Source organism: Hippocampus bargibanti, linkage group LG08 (assembly GCF_051943395.1).
Source record: "Hippocampus bargibanti isolate YZ-2025 linkage group LG08, ASM5194339v1, whole genome shotgun sequence".
NCBI classification, from domain to species: Eukaryota; Metazoa; Chordata; class Actinopteri; order Syngnathiformes; family Syngnathidae; genus Hippocampus; species Hippocampus bargibanti.
Genome location: NC_142741.1, coordinates 16,374,419 through 16,391,338, shown reverse-complemented (window position 1 = coordinate 16,391,338; position 16,920 = coordinate 16,374,419). Strand labels below are relative to the sequence as shown.

Here is a 16,920-nt window from a genome sequence, read left to right as displayed (position 1 = left end):
AGGGCTGATCCAAGGCGCACAGCCCTCCCATTTTCATACGCGCAGAAAGTGCGCCCCCCCGCACAGACACACACAGACGTCCTGTCACTCCTTATCTTCCCAGCAGTATTGAGAAGAGCGCTCCCTTTGCCCCTGTGGACTCCAAGTGTGTGTTATGTAGCGGCGGGCAGAGTTGAGATTGTGCGACCCGATCTGGAATGGGAGAGGGAGTCACAGTAGCAGCTGCTGCCTTGCATTAAGCTGCTCTCACTCTGACAGAGGACAAACGCAGTGAGACGCACAACTTCTAAAAACAACAGTACTATCCGGACCCCACTGGATTTGTTTATGCCTTCCCCTTGGTGTTCTTCGTGAGGATGAGGATGAAGGAGCTGTCTCTGCGTCAGGACCCTGACCTGAGGAAAGAGCTAGCCCTGCTGGCCCGAGGTTGTGACTTTGTACTGCCCTCGCGCTTCAAGAAAAGGCTTAAAGCCTTCCAGCAAGGACAGGCTGAGGTTTGTATTGGGTGTACTGGACTCATGACAAGGGAATTGAATTCTCTCTTGGAGTTGCCCTCGCTACCCACAAAACAAAGTTCCGATCATCATATCGTTCTTTGGTAACCAATGGGGATGGTCGTTCCTTTGGTCCCATGTCGTCAAGTGTGAGCCACGCTTACGGAGTAGCGTTCGTCTTGCGCTGTTTGCTGGCAGTACTGGTCACCTTGTCATCATTTGTTAGCCAATGAACACAGGTGTTGTTTTACCCCTGTGTGATCAGCTGATCACCATGTTTATTGGATGGTGTTCACCTTGTACGGTGTCTCATCCACTACCTGTGCTACCATCCAAACCAGTTCGTGTCACCGTATCATTCTTTGTTAGGCAGTAACACAGATGTTCTTCATGCCAGATTTACGACTATGTTACTGTAATAGCCCTGACTCCTGGTGTTCCACCGACTCCTAGGAATTCATGAAGGTTCCCAAGTACATCATACTATTTATTGTTTTTTGGGTTTTTTTTTCGCCAGCAGGATAGGTGTTCCTTGGGCCCTGTGAGATCTGGTGTACACCACATTCACTCTGTCGGTTTCTTTGCACAGTATTGCCTACCCCTCTGTCATTGCTTTAGGCTACATCACAATGAATGTGTAAAATGTCATTAGGCTTAGTGAGTGTAGCTTCAGTCAATCAGCTAGTGTTTAGCATGGAGGGAGGGTAGAATGGGTGGCAGCAGAAGTGGTTGATGTCCTTTTATAGCCATGGCAGACACGGGCACACCGTGGAGCACTGAACACAGCAGAGGATCATCCCCATGCAGATCATCATCCACAGTGTCCCCTCAGCAAGTTTACATTTCAGACCATGTTGACATGTTTCTTGAGTTTGCAGACCAGCAACAGACATCTTCTGAATGGTACTCATAGACATTCACCTGTGCCAATTAGAGTCTCATTCGGTTGTTCATATATTCAATACCATAATAATGGTTTGCAATCATACAGTATTCACTTAGAACTGTATGTATCTTGCCTTAATTTGCAACCATGTTGCTTGAGAATCCAGTTTCTGTATCCACTTGATCTGTCAATTTCATGTTCGAGCCGTTATCATGTCCACCTCACTTACTGTTCTGTGTATGCTCAAAAATGGATCCTGGTGAAAAGTCAGCCAAATTGGCCCCTGTTCATTAATAGGGCTGTCACGTTTAAATCATTTTTAATTGACTCTCCTACACGATTCTCCCATCAAATAATGTAGTATGTTTCCTGACATTTATACAAAACAGTGACATGAGTGGGGACATGGCAGAGTCTTCTTTTCCTTTCGGCTCTTCCCATTTGGGGTCACGACAGCGAATCAGTGTCCTCCATCTTTGTCACGGTTTGCAAGGTGGTGATGGCGGGTGCGGATCCCAAAAAGCAGGCAGGAGGGAGCAGGAGGTTGTTTGACAAATGTTATTAAAATAAAGGTCAGCAGGAACAAAATGTAAAACATCAAAATGATCTGAACAGAAAAAAAGTATCAAGAGAAAACCAAGTGTAAAAGTCCGACAAGGTTAAACAAACACATGCACAGCATACAATGCATGCAATTGCAGACAAAGCATGCAACAAACAATGAACAGACACCGGATGGTCGTGCCGTGAGTCCTTTTAAGTGTCACTGATTAAAGGGACATGTAACTTGTGCTGCATCAGTTCCAATTGGCACTTGAACTGCTGCCTTTAAATTTCTCGATCTATAAGCATTTATCTTTAGTGTACCGAATTTGACCCAATCGTCCGTAATGGGTTAAAACGACCAGCACCTGCGAGGCTGCAGGCAGGGCTGACGTCGCTACCCGTTGGTCGCCAATCCGAATGTGGCAGTCCACCACTGATCGGGAGGACCAGCACCTGTGCAGGCAGGGCCGACAGCGCCACACGTTGGTCGCCAACCAGATCATGACAGTACCCCCCCTTCAAGGGGCTGCTTCCAGAAGTCCCAACAGTCTCCCAAAAGGTCCACTTGCCAGGGAACAATGGTGGAGACAGCAACCGCTGCCTCACCAGCATACGACGGGCGGCGGCCTGATGGGAATGGGACTCGGCCTGGGGTGGACGAAGACACGGCACGGATCGTCGTGGGCGTGAGTGCGATCCCTCTCGCACGTTCACGCGACGACGCATGGCTGAACGCGGACGTCGAACTGCCCGGCGCAAAGTGGCACCCCGGACGGCCGTATGGGACCAGGTCTCAGCCGGGCGCCGACGGGGGCGTGAACTGCCCGGCACCGGGGAAACGAGACCAGTCCTGAGCCGCTCCGGGATCCAGCGGTGAGTGGGGTCTCGGACTGACGTTGACGCGGACATTGCACGGCTCGTCGTGGATGCGACTCAATTTGTCATGCACGACGACACCGTGGCTGGACGTGGGCGTGCACTGCCAGACACCCAGTGTCACCCTGGACGGCCACCTGGACGTTACGGCTCGTCGAGTGACGCAATTCAAACTCGACGAGGCGTGGGCTAACGTGGACGTCGCATTGCCAGGCACAGGGTGGAAATGAGACGGGTCCGTTGTACCTGCGGGATCCGATGATTGGTCGGTTCATTCTGTCACGGTTTGCAAGGTGGTGATGGCGGGTGTGGATCCCAAAAAGCAGACAGGAGGGAGCAGGAGGTTGTTTGACAAATTGTATTAAAATAAAGGTCAGCAGGAACAAAATGTAAAACATCAAAATGATCTGAACAGAAAAAAGTATCAAGAGAAAACCAAGTGTAAAAGTCCGCCAAAGTTAAACAAACACATGCACAGCATACAATGCATGCAATTGCAGACAAAGCATGCAACAAACAATGAACCGACACCGGATGGTCGTGCCGTGAGTCCTTTTAAGTGTCACTGATTAAAACGACCAGCACCTGCGAAGCTGCAGCCAGGGCTGACGTCGCTACCCGTTGGTCGCCAATCCGAACGTGGCAGTCCGCCACTGATCGGGACGACCAGCACCTGTGCAGGTGCAGGCGGGGCCGACAGCGCCACCCGTTGGTCGCCAACCAGATCATGACAATCTTCAGAGGTTTGATTCACATGTATGCTGCCTATTCCTGCCGCACTTATAGTGTAAACGAGCCTTATGATATTCCAAAGTGTATCAATCAGCATGTCAATGTTGGAACACGAAAACACGAGTCTGTGATTCATCTTGTCATTTTATGAGTGCCATCTGTTATTTCCACCGTGTCTGTAGAATTGCCTGCCTTCAAAAATCCAAAAGCCCATTTTGGATTTAATTCCTTATTCTTCTATCTCCATTCGCTGCCATACATGAGTGAGGAAAAGTAATACTATAGTAAAATTTGAACTTTGCTATGAGAATGCGCTGATCGTTGACACCCAAAAAAGTAGTAAAATCCAGGAGTACTGTTCCTATAACTTCCTTTTTGTCCATTATTTTTAAGCATTTATCACTTGGTTAACTGTATTGAATGAAAAATATTGTTTTTAATCCATTATCTACTTGATCTCAATATTTCTCACTGACCTTTGCGATTCTGCTTGTTTGCGACCATAAAGGTTTCACTCATCAATATCACTCATCTGTCTTTAGTTCTAGAACTATGACAAATTCTGCCTGATGTTTAGTTTCAACTTTTGCGTAATGTACCAAGTGCTTGCAATTGTGTAAAACTGCACGGCAGTAATGCTGATGGATGTCACTTCATTTCAGCGATTAAACCTGAGATGGTGCATGTTGTGAAACTTGATGGCAATGCCATGTATGACGTTCCTCTCCCAGTCTGGCCAGTAGACTAATCTTCTCTGTCCTTGGAGACATCGAAATAGAGCACCCATTGGCTGTTTATTAACTTTAAATAGAGAGCACAAAGTGTCGACGGATAAAAGTTACCACGGAGTACGCAAGCTAAATCAGCTGATGTTGTTGTCTCATCAGCACTGACTGACTGTTTTTCAGGCACTGCATTGCCTCAAGTAAATAAAAATGAACACACCGGCCAAAATAGACCTTAGTCCAAAATTTTCAACAGTAAAAATGACAGGTGGTTCCACAGGATGGTAGATATTATACTTCTTTATGACAAATACCAATGTGTTTCATGAATGGTGTTATGGGACAGTCACAATATCAGAATCAGAATCATCTTTATTGCCAAGTATGTAGAACACACAAGGAATTTGTTTCCGGTAGAACATGCTGCACTAGTATCGTCGTCAAAAAAACTGCTAAGTGGCACTATATATTATCAATTCTGTTGTTGTTATTATTCTTTTAATATTATTGTTAAAATGCTTTGGCACAAATAATTGTTTCTGACAAAGTGGCCACAGCAATCTGCATTGAGTTTTTAATGAGTTAAGAGCAACTGTTCTTCGTTCGAGGAAGTTTGACAAATGATCTTCAGACTGCTGTTAGCATGTGAAAGCATCAAGTGTTTAACAGTGTGTGTGCGTGCGTGTGTGTGTGTGTGTGTGTGTGTGTGTGTGTGTGTGTGTGTGTGTGTGTGTGTGTGTGTGTGTGTGTGTGTGTGTGTGTGTGTGTGTGTGTGTGTGTGTGTGTGTGTGTGTGTGTGTGTGTGTGTGTGTGTGTGTGTGTGTGTGTGTGTGTGTGCGTGTGTGTTTGTTTTTGCATCAGGCGCAGGTAAAGACAGAAGAGCCCGTCAGCCGTGCGCCGAGCGAAAGCATTCCAAAGTTTTACTTCCCGCAAGGTCGGCCACAAGCGAACATTAACATCGACAACCTCATTTCCAAAATTGAGGCGACGTTCAGCCAATTCCCCAATGAAAGGGCCACCATTGAGGACATGGCGCAGGTTGCCAAGGTGAGCGAGTGATTTGCTGCATGCCACCCAGTCAAATGATTTACACGTTTACGCCTTTCACGCCAAAAATACAAGCCCGTCGCCTCTGCGGTTTGAGGGAAACCCGAAAACGTTTCCTCTGGGAAATTGTCAAATGATGCTAATTTTCACCAGCAACTTTATGCTGCAGCACTCAAACAATTTTGAATGTCCTCAACAATAACAAGGTGTGTCTCCTTAGGCCTGCGAGTGTCCCCTCTACTGGAAGGTTCCTTTGTTCTGCTCGGCCGGGGGCGACAGGACGGGCTTCGTGTCTGTGCACAAATTCGTGGCCATGTGGCGCAAGTAAGACAATGACCTCTTGTGTGGATGATTTCAGCGACACGCTCGCACAACGTCGTTTGTTTGAACTGTTATTTCCTTGGCGTCAGTAAACAGCAATGATGAGCGGCAGCGGCCTTCTAAACATTTACGCTGCGAACAAAAACAGTTCAAGAAAAACATAACTTTATTAAATGTGCGTATGCCGAGTTGCCCGTAAAGTATCGGGGCAGTGTTAGGTTAGCGTTATTTTTATTTTCAATTCTGGAATCATACAACTTGTGTATTTTTATACGTTTTTCGTTTTTTATCATTTCAAATAATGTACAGCGTACTACAAATTTTATCCGAGAAAAAAAAAAACAACATTGTGAACTGATCTTACAAAGACCATTTTTGCTCAAATCCAGTATGTCTCAACTGCTGGCAGCCAACAACGATGCTGCCGCCGATCGCTATTATTGGTATGCCAAACCAACAGAAGGAATCCTCAAATCATGTTTTTATCGCTGCTTAAAGTCAGATTGATAAAAGCATAACATGCAGATGCTGTAAGTTGTCTGCATTTCCGCTTGTATTAGCGTTTTTTTTTTATCATTTCCAATAATGTATGGCTTACTATCACTTTTATACTGAATTTCTAAGGGCAGGAGTTTACAGCACAGACCGACTGGAACTGCTCAATATTTACAAAATTTGGTTAAAAGTACAACGTAACCAAACCTGTTTTGTTTGTAGTTTACATGTGGAGTGTTGAATATGTGAAAGTGAATTCACAAATGACCATTCGTTGAATCATAGTATCGCGAGTACTAAATTTACTTGGGGCCCCATTGTTGTTGTTGTTTTTCTTTTTTTGTTTTGTTTCAATTCGGAACGTCGTATTTGGAGGGAGACTGCTGTGATAGGCTCCAGCACCCCCAGTGATCCTAGTGAGAATAAAGCGGTTTGGAAAATGAATGAATGAATGCTGGTGATTTCAACATAGCTGCGGCAAAGGCTGGATGTCGCAAAAGTGATATTGCGTCCACTTATGCCAAAGGCACTGAAGCGTGCCAACTGTGAACCTACCGCACTGTTAATGTGTGCATCTTCATCCACATCCTCACCAAAATGCGCCCCTATACAAAATTTCAATATGCAGGATGAGTTCTAAGATGAAGGGTGTCATCATTAAAACAAGAACGCTCAAAGCATATAAGACTTTTGCACAATACTGTATGAGTGCGCTCTAGTGCAGTCAGCCTGCCCTTGTATTTGGCATTCCGAAAGCTGGACAGGACGCCCTTTGACTTGAGCTCATAATCGAGCTGTTCTTAGATGAGAGGCCACAACAGATGCTCACGTTTCTCTTTTTTTTTAAACTACCACTGCTCTCGACGCTAATAATTACCTAGAAGCCATCCAGAATCCTAATTTCCGAATTTATTATAGCTGTTCTCCTCTCATAATAGGACACAAATAAAGAAGCCGAGAGAGGGAGTAACCTTGCCGCCATCTGTTCTCTCTTTCTTATCCTCCCCCGTGTAGAACGCTGCAGACCTGTCACGACGAGGCCGCCAAATTTGTGCACCTCCTGGCCAAGCCTGGCTGTAATTACCTGGAACAAGATGACTTTATTCCTTTCTTGCAGGTACTGGCAAGGCCGCACGCGCGGTCGCCACTTTGGCTCACAGCGTTGCTCACACAAGTCTGATTCATATGCACGTGCTGGCCATTTCATTAGGAACACCGGCACGGTCATCACTTTTGATTGACGGTGTCAATGTATTACTTTAACCAAGGCTGGAAAGAGCACTTGATTTTTCCAACACAACTCAATTTATTTTACCGAAGTACAGAGGGTCCTTGCATCCGACTTTGAGAATCATATCATTCACTTTTTTTTTACAGTTAACTGAAGTAACAAATGCCCAATCGAAATCATTTGAACCAATCCTAAAGATGACTAAAATATGGCATTCTTGATTACTTGGATGTCTGTCGGAGGAGGCATATCCCTGTAAACATTTTTTAACTACCATGAATCTTTCTAAGTTCAGCAACAGCCGAATTTTTTTTCCCTGAAATTTTGTTGCTAGAGATTATGAATCAAGTCAAACTTCATAAATTACAGTACACTCCACCCTTCAAATATTGTTAATGCTACGTTTCAGGACATCCGGACATCTCTGGTTATCTACTTCACTGCCATTCCTGAATGTATTCTGGAATTGGAAAGCATGAGGTGGAGCGCCATTCCCGAATTTGTTCGGCTTTTGGTTTTTCATGCGGGGGATGCCGATAACGCGCTGGTCTAAACTCTGGCAATGTTTTTCCCTTCTGCGAGGGGGAACCTATTTGCCTATTTTGTCCATGTTAGCACTTTGCTACAGTTTCAGCTATTATTAAAGAGCTCTATAAATCAATATTTATGTATTGTATTTTCTACAGCTGCCCCCATTTCAAGCACAGATAACTCCAGACCCATTTAACGTAAGAATTACAGTAAAGTCTCATATCGATATTCAAGGGAGTCCGAAAAAATATCGATATAACCGGGACTATCGATATATCCGACCCTGTTTGCATGTAATTTTCTCCGTGCGTGCATAGAAATAGTATCGATATAACCGGGACTATCGATATATCCGATATCGATATAACGAGACTTTACTGTAACTCTTTTTTTCTGATGAAAGAAGAGAGTCTAATATTTCTTACACTGAATTGAATATTTATGTAGTCCTAAATCTCAATATTCTGTGGGTCCGGCAATTTGTGTGAAAATGACAACAACAAAAAAACTGGCACTGGAGTGGGCACATTTTTGCACGTCGTCTGGCAGTGTATGAGTTAAGCTTATTTCAATCTTTTCTTCTCGGGACACTCATTTTCAAATAATTCTGTTAAATCACAACTCAAAGGAAATGTCAGACTTGCATTTGTTAATTTTCTTCTTTTTTTTTAATGTTATTTCTATCAGATTGGAACCACTTGTTGTATTTTATGACACAGTGGTAACAACAATTTGGTCCGGGTTTGCACCTGTTTTGCTACATCATTTCCTCTCTGACTGTGTCCGTGTTTGTGGGGCTGGACAGGTGTACCTAATGTAGTGGACTTGGAAACACCTGAGCATGTGAAACCAATACCACAGAATGTTGTTTTGGAGAATATTTGATCGCAGTGTGTAGGAGTTATTTACACTTGAAATTGATTCCGGTGGCCGGCTCACTTGAATGTGTGTACTTGGGCTAGGGGAGAATGTCTTTTGACTGTTGTGATGAATGAGAGGGCGATTGCGGCAGAGTCGATGCGACTGTCTCCGCCTGTCCCCCCTACCAGCTTTTGATTTAGGTGTTTCGCTATGATTTAATGTCTCACTGTGGGAGTCAGAGGCAGCCTAAGTATTTATGTCAACACATGGGAATGAGGATATTAAAAAAAAAGCAGAAGATGTATTCAAAAAAGCTGCACTTATGTGGCACAAGGAGGAAAATTAATTGGAGCACCTGGATTGTATTTTTTGTTCTGTCACTGTCATGTATTCATTTATTTCAAAATAATATTTTAAGGGAGTTTCACTTTCGGGGCGACCCTGCTTGTACACAAAAGTGTATATATTTGCATAAGATAAACAACAAAATGAATTGGTGTCATGGGCAGCTCACGCAGAGCTGCCTTGTAAAGACACAAAAAAGTGAAAGGAAAGGTCACCAGTGGATGAAAATGATATTTACCCCATTTACTGACATGCAACTCTTTCATTTTAATTAGTTTTTTCTTTATTGTAGCATAAGCCGAACCTATAAATTAAAACATTTGATATTGCTTATAGCACAGGTGTCAAAGTCAAGGCCCATGGGCCAAATCTGGTCCGCCACATCATTTTATTCGGCCTGTGAATGAAAATCAAACTTGTGAAGTAATTCGTGAATTTGTTGTGCGTTCTGCATGTAATATGTGGAGGGGGTTAAACATTCTAATGGCCTCCCCAAATTTAGAACGGCACCCACGAGGAAACCGTAACTACAATGTGGCCCACTGCAAAAAAATGGGGTTGACACCCTTGGTTTATAGTATAGCACAGATTAATTATTAAACTTAAGTCCATCCATCCATTTTACGTACCGCTTATTCCTCATTAGGGTCGCGGGGGGGTACTGGAGCCTATCCCTTCCGGCACTAGGCGGTGGACACCCTCAATCGGTTGCCAGCCAATCGCAGTAAACTTTAGTCTTTCTCATCATATTTTGGCAGAATCAAATAAAGCCAGTATTTCTTCTTTCCTTTGGGCTTTTCCCTTCAAAGCCAGGATTTACAATCTAATGATATTACAAATGTATTCATATAAAATAAGACAAACTCAGGTTGGGACACCTTGGCTTCAAACCATCATGAAGTGCTGTAAAACCTTTTTCTGAGTCTCTTTAATTCAAGTAAACTTCATCAGAATCATCTTTATTGCCAAGTATGTAGAACTCACAAGGAATTTGTTTCCAGTAGAACACGCTGCACTAGTGTCATCATAAGAAAAATGTGAAAATTTGAGGCACTATACAGTTCTATTTGGGTTACCGTTTAGAGAGTTAATGGCTTGGGGGAAGGAGCTCTTTAAATGCCTGCTGGATTTGGTGTGCATGGATCAGTAGCGCCTGCCTGAGGGGAGTAGCTGGAAAAGGTGGTGGGTAGGGTGCGGAGGGTCCAGTAGGATTTTTCGCGCCCTTCTTTGGATCATTTGCGACTGGTTTCCTTTTTTGATGCTGCGGCACTGCGAATGCGATCAAGAAGTGAACTGACTATTGTTGTCTTTCAGGATGTGGTCAATTCTCACGCGGGCCTGGCTTTCCTGAAGGAAGCAGCAGACTTTCACTCCCGATACATCACCACGGTGTAGTGTTGTAAAACATCGCATGTGCATTTCCTTGCCTTGATGTTGACGTACGTTGCTGTGCTGACAGGTAATCCAAAGGATATTTTACACCGTCAACCGCTCGTGGAATGGAAAAATCAGTTGTTGTGAACTCCGGAAAAGTAACTTCCTTCAGGTAGGTCCACATGTGCTGCTTCCTGAATCCTCTGATGGGATACTAATTCTGTGTGTGCTTGTGTGTGTGTTTTTTTTTTTTTTTTTTTTTTTTTTTTTTTGGGGGGGGGGGGGGGGCGGTTGTCAGAATGTGGCGTTGCTTGAGCAAGAAGACGATGTGAACCAGTTGACAGAATATTTTTCCTACGAGCACTTCTATGTCATCTACTGCAAGTTCTGGGAGCTGGACACTGATCACGACCTGTACATCGACCCCAAAGACTTGGCACAGCACAATGACCAGGGTACTCACGCCACACGCAAGATGTCCGATCAGCAGTCATGTTGCAATACTGACGTCTGCTCATTGTTTCTTTGGCTACCAACGCAGCCATATCCCAAAAGATGATTGAGAGAATATTCTCTGGAACAGTCACAAGGTAAGCACTTAAATAAAAAATACTTTTTGTATTGCATCAGTTCTATATATTATATGATTTTTTTTCTCAGACTAAAAATGTCCCCTTATATATTTTCATGTGGTAAATCAACTTGATTCTCACATGACATTGCCATTTAAAAAACAACATAGACAACATTTCGCATGAATTTATTTTATTTTTTGTGAGAGTACCGGTAAATATTTATTTTCAGGAGAAAAAAATTGACTTGACTTCTCTCTGTATTGTGGCATTGAGGGACCGACGTGTGTTCAAGGAAGGCCGCTTGAGCTACGCAGACTTTGTCTGGTTCCTCATCTCTGAGGAAGACAAGAAGACGGACACCAGGTATGTGTACACCTCTATTGTCGGATTTCAAAACGAGTGCGACCGCCTTGACCATGATTTTGTGCTCCCAGTATAGAGTACTGGTTCCGGTGCATGGACCTGGATGGCGACGGCGTGCTGAGCATGTACGAGATGGAGTACTTCTATGAGGAGCAATGTCAGAAGCTGGAGAGCATGGCCATCGAACCGCTGCCTTTTGAGGACTGTCTCTGCCAGATGCTCGACCTCGTCAAGCCTCAGATTGAAGGTCGGTCATCCTTGGCCCGCACAAAGTTCAGTTTTTCTTCCTCACACCCAGGTTTGATTGACACTTGTCCGCAACAGCTTGTGTCTTCCGCAAACAAGCACGCACACACAAATGTAGTTAGCCCAGGGTCCTTCTGATCCTTCGACTCTCAACTCAACTGTACTTATTGAGCACTTAAAACAGCCACCGCTGTACATGTAGCAAAAAAAAATAATAATCGTACAACAATAAACACTACATTAATATCAACGACAGTCGAAAGCACAAAAAAATCTGGCCTCATGCTGAGTCAAAAGCCAAAAAATAAATTAGGTTATGGCTCCAGTTTTAAAGGTGGGCAGTGAAGGGCATTGCGTAACATTCAGTGGGAGGTCATTCCAAAAAGAGACACGAGCAAAGGAAAAGGACCGATCTCCTCTGAGCCTCCGCTTACTTCTTGGTACCTCTGATAGTGTCCGCAGACCTGAGGCACTGGGCAGATGCGTCAAGGCAGAGGAGCTCAAAGGGTTAAGGTGGGTCCAGTGAAAGCAAATAACAGGATCTTAAAAATAACTCTAAAATGTATAGGGAACCCGTAAATCGATTCCAGAGTAGTTATGTGCTTCCTCTTATGAGTACCAGTCAAGAGGCAAGCAGCGGCATTCTGGACTGAAGTACTGTCAAACTTCAGTTTTCGGCCATAATCCGTTTCAGAAACCTGTTCAAAAACCCAAACACCATTTCCCATTATAATCAATGTATTCAATATACAAACAATACAAACATGTTGACTCACATTGTAACGCTTCACAAGAATAACGTACATTTTGCGGAGATCTCAGCCAAACACGTCTGCTTCTAGGTTAAAAAAAAATAAAAATACTTTATTAATCAATACTAATGCGTCGGTCACAATTAGACACAACACAAGGAAGAGACGTATGAGGAAGCAATGGTTAGTCAGGGGGGGTGAGCTCAGTTTAGTTGAGAACCAATTTTCGGTTGTAAACCGAAGCATAAAAAAATGACATTTTTGGTTGAAAACCGAATTGGTTGACAACCGCAACGTTCGAAACCCAAAGGTTTGACTGTATGATAAATCAATTTTTATGATTGTAAACAGCCTCAAATCTTAGTAAATTAACCCTCACATTATGTTGCGGGTCAATTTTTCCCGTTTCCGTTTTTTTCTTGACGAAGGCACTGGATATCCTTTCTTTTTCCTATCTTCAAAACAGTTCTAAAATATCCCAATTGGATAGAAAATATGTTGTCTCTCTTTTCAAGTATGTTTATAACATCTTAGAAACGTTGTTGCTGATGTCACCTATTATTTGACTGTTTTGTGTGGATTATTACATATGGGTAAAAATGACCCACAACTTAATCAACGTATTTTTTTTTCCAGCATAATACAAGGTGACCCAAAAAAAATGGGCCCCAACTCTAATTAGGCCCTGTTTCTTAGTGTTTTGTCCGAATGAAATGAAACTTTGGTCATAACTAGTTTATTATATTCAAAACATCACATGAAAACACTCGGGTCTTTGGCCTTTTTTCCCCATTCTACAGCATATGTTCTAGATGTCCGACATTTAGCTCTGTGCATTTCTTGAGGCGCAGCACGGAGTTGTCCATGATGATTTTACAGACTGAATTGGTAATGGCTCTCATTCCTCCCTGATGGCTTTCTTGAGTTCCGTGATGGTTCTGGATTTCCCTGCGTAGACTCTGTCATTAAAGGACAACCGACACCACTTTTTTGTTTCCTGAGATCAGAAAAACGTTTTATAGCGTCTAAAATACCCAAAACACGCCGGCTGATATTTTTAGTCAAATGCAAAACACCAATAAAAATGACTTCAAGTGTTCAAAATCTTCCACTAAAACTAATCATTGACCAAATAACTCTTGTGGTAACAACACCACACAATCACAATAGCAAAACCAATAGAGATGACTGATGCGTGTGTTGAATGAACTGTAGCAGCTTTGGACAACAAGGAACATTGGAAAGTTGCTTTTAAATTGAACTTCCCTTTAGCCTGAGGGTAATTTGACTCCAAATAGCCTCTGAATTTGACACTGATATGGTTGATGACGGCAGGTAAGATCACGCTGCGGGACCTGAAGAGGTGCAAGTTGTCGCACATCTTCTTTGACAACTTCTTCAACATTGAGAAGTACCTGGACCACGAGCAGCGGGACCCCTTCTCCGTCATCAGGGTGAGTGTGAGGCACACAACATAACACGCCGCTCTCGTGCCCCGTTCACCATCTGCGTCTGACAGGAAGTGGAGATGGATGGACAGGAACTAACCGACTGGGAGCGATACGCTGCGGAGGAGTACGACATCCTGGTGGCTGAAGAGGCTGCCGGGAATCACTGCGAAGATGACGTGTAAGATCATCTTTCTGCTCGCAACGCACCGTGAGCTACACTTACACAAGCTTCTGAGCTGCATCCAAAATTTGCCTCACAATCAGGAGTAGAATAAAATAGACGACTATTGCCATGTTTGTGAGGGAAAAAAAGATCAGATACGGCACAAAGAGTACATATATTTTTAAGATGAACATTTGAGTGGTCCTCACTCGGAGTCAGCTGATAGCTGATGAGTTTGTGTGGAACTTTAGGACCACCACTAATCTCTGAAGGCGGACCACCTCCCACCAGGTAACACCGTCACAATAGCAGAAAGAACCAAATATCCCTCCTCTTTCCTTCTCTCTGGGTTTGTAAACCACCCCGACAACATGAGAGCAAAACCTGGATTTTGTTTTCAGATATTGTCCTGCACTACTGCACCTTTGTGTTCTTCTCCTTTGTCTTTTCCACGTTTTTTTGGGAGGGTGGGGGTAGTAGTCAACATTCTGCGTGACAAAAGTGTGTATCCTCACCTCCACTTATACCACAAGCTAAAAGAGTCTATATGTATATATATATATATATATATATATATATATATATATATATATATATATATATATATATATATATATATATATATATATATATCCCAAAAAAAACTTCGCACAATAAAAAGGCTTAACTATCAGTCAGTTTTTGTCGAGTTTCATACAGAATATTTAATGGCTAAAAAAATTATCATGCCAACAGTATAAATGATGGAAATCAAATAGTCCTTTCAATGTAAATGAAAAAGAAATGCTAGTTATAAAAAGTTGCTTGTTGCATAAAGAAAGCAAATGTGTAATTTAACACCACAATAAAATATAATTATACAAATAGTTCTAATAATGAGGAAGAAATGCCCTGATATCATAACACTTGTGTTCAACTTTGTAGTGATTGTGAGATGGTGAGGCTAATTTCATGAGAATTTGCTTGATCTACCTTGATTCAAATGTAACACGGAGAATGGAATCTGCCTCATTATCAGTCCACGCACATTTTTGTCCTTTTGCTCGCTGGCCTTTGTCGTTATTTTGTCTCAATTTCTGGGGAGAAGCTTGTGATGTTACTCCATCCTAAGTGTTCCACTTTGGCGGAATACCTCCAACTGTTGCTTTGGCGTGCAAATGAAAGCCGGTTCATGTGAACTGAGATCTGGTTAGAAAAATAAACCTGGACAAAGACTGCCCTCCTGTGCCAGTATAGGCACATTTCATGAAGATTTTTCCTAAAGGATGTTTGTGTTCAGGTACGAAACCCCGCTGAGTCCCTTGGAAGCGCACATCTCACCCGATCTGGGCCTTACAAAAAAACACTTCTTCCAGATACCCTCACCGCATTGCAACCTGGACCTGGATGGCTACGAGTACGAGGACGACTTTGAATAAGCAAGTGCCGCACCCTAGTAAACTAGTAGTCTTGATGTGCTCACATGAAGCTAACGGACCACACACTGGGGCTTCTTGCCACTTTTGATTTTTACACTTACGATGCAGAAGTTGCAATCTCACCAACGACTTGAATCTCAGCTCTGTCGCCTATCCATTGGCTCACTTTACATTCCAGTGATCAAACCGGAAGCTTCTGTAACATCATCATATTGGACACTGCGTGAGCGTGCGTGCGTGCGTGTATGTGTGTGTGCGTGTGTGTTAGTGTGTGTGAGATGTGTAATTTATTAGATGAATTTATAAGTAATTCTATATATATTAATGTGTAAATAATGTTTGCTGTGATGTAAATGATTTGAGCAAGTTTGAAGGATGCCGTTTTCTATGTAATAAAATTAATCAAATCTCAGTCACTGAGGACAAGAATACTTGTGTTTTTTAATTAAATAAGACACCCCAATTACACTAACGCCCACCAGGACCAATGGTGCGTATAAAGGATAATACAGTAGGATCCTGAAAATCTGGGAAAAGGGTTGAGCTGGCCTGCAAAAAGTGAAAATCATTAAGTAGGGATGAGTTTGTAATCAAGCGTTTTCCACCCAAAATTGGGGTTTGCTCTCAAAAATAAAACATTTAGTATCTATTTTAAATTATTTGAATAAGATCTAAAAATTCGTGACTGTAGGAGCTGAACCCTGAATATGCGAGGGTCCACTTGTAGAGTGAATCACATTTGACAAATATACTACATAAGAAATGCCAGTTTGCGGGGAAAATGTGCAATATGCGCATGCAGAACTAAAATTCAGAGTGACAAACTGGTGGTTGTCATCATTAACTTGATCAACAATGCACCTTTTTAACAGCATTGCCTTGGACTGAGCCTTGTGGTAAACCACAAAACGGAGTTTGAATTATTCTTGCTCAACTTCAAATGGTGTTTCGGGGACTGGGGAAACAAAAGTTGTGATTAATATTGATTTTAAAAGGATTTCACATTTTACTGTGGATTTTTTTTTATGAGGAATGTGGATTAAAACTATATTTCACAAATAAAGTTGCTGGTTTTATGGAAATGTTATTTCTTAAGGGGAAAATCCCAATGATAGTGGTTTTGTTTTCAGAGGGTCGAAGCATGATGTAACTTCATATGGAAAAGGGTAAGGTTGAACATTAAGAGATTTTTTGTGAGGGAAAAATTAACACCTTATTACCACAAGACTGAAGTTGTAATTGTGGCAAGGAAAGAGTACATGAAAGAATACTGTACATTATGAGGACCATATTTTCAGTGGGAAAAAAACTCAAAAAATAAGTCAGAATTGCAAGAATAAAGAAAATTTCACACTTACGAAGCATACGAAAGTCTTAAATTATCAAACAAAATATTGCAACATTTACAAGTCTTAATATAAGGTATTTCATTTAAAATCATTTAATTGTGATGTACACGTACTGTAATTACTGTATATTGATTTATTG

At 42.5% G+C, this 16,920-nt stretch overlaps 1 protein-coding gene across 2 annotated transcripts in view; it reads left to right on the top strand.

Annotated features, from left to right (window-relative positions):
- Nucleotides 1–15,844, top strand: part of ppp2r3b (protein phosphatase 2, regulatory subunit B'', beta) — a 47,218-nt gene extending 31,374 nt beyond the window's left edge. The window contains exons 1-13 of one of the 2 annotated variants that reach the window (XM_089002661.1): nt 67–494; nt 5,121–5,306; nt 5,527–5,630; nt 7,137–7,239; nt 10,405–10,479; nt 10,550–10,636; nt 10,763–10,919; nt 11,006–11,054; nt 11,313–11,402; nt 11,474–11,649; nt 13,736–13,854; nt 13,920–14,029; nt 15,294–15,844. In XM_089002661.1, coding sequence (XP_088858787.1) covers nt 357–494; nt 5,121–5,306; nt 5,527–5,630; nt 7,137–7,239; nt 10,405–10,479; nt 10,550–10,636; nt 10,763–10,919; nt 11,006–11,054; nt 11,313–11,402; nt 11,474–11,649; nt 13,736–13,854; nt 13,920–14,029; nt 15,294–15,432 — 1,533 coding nt within the window. In that variant the 5' untranslated portion in view covers nt 67–356 and the 3' untranslated portion in view covers nt 15,433–15,844. Of the gene's footprint in view, nt 1–66; nt 495–5,120; nt 5,307–5,526; nt 5,631–7,136; nt 7,240–10,404; nt 10,480–10,549; nt 10,637–10,762; nt 10,920–11,005; nt 11,055–11,312; nt 11,403–11,473; nt 11,650–13,735; nt 13,855–13,919; nt 14,030–15,293 lie in introns of those variants that run through there. The other variant, XM_089002660.1, reaches the window with a different exon arrangement.
- The last annotated feature ends 1,076 nt before the right edge of the window (nt 15,845–16,920 follow it).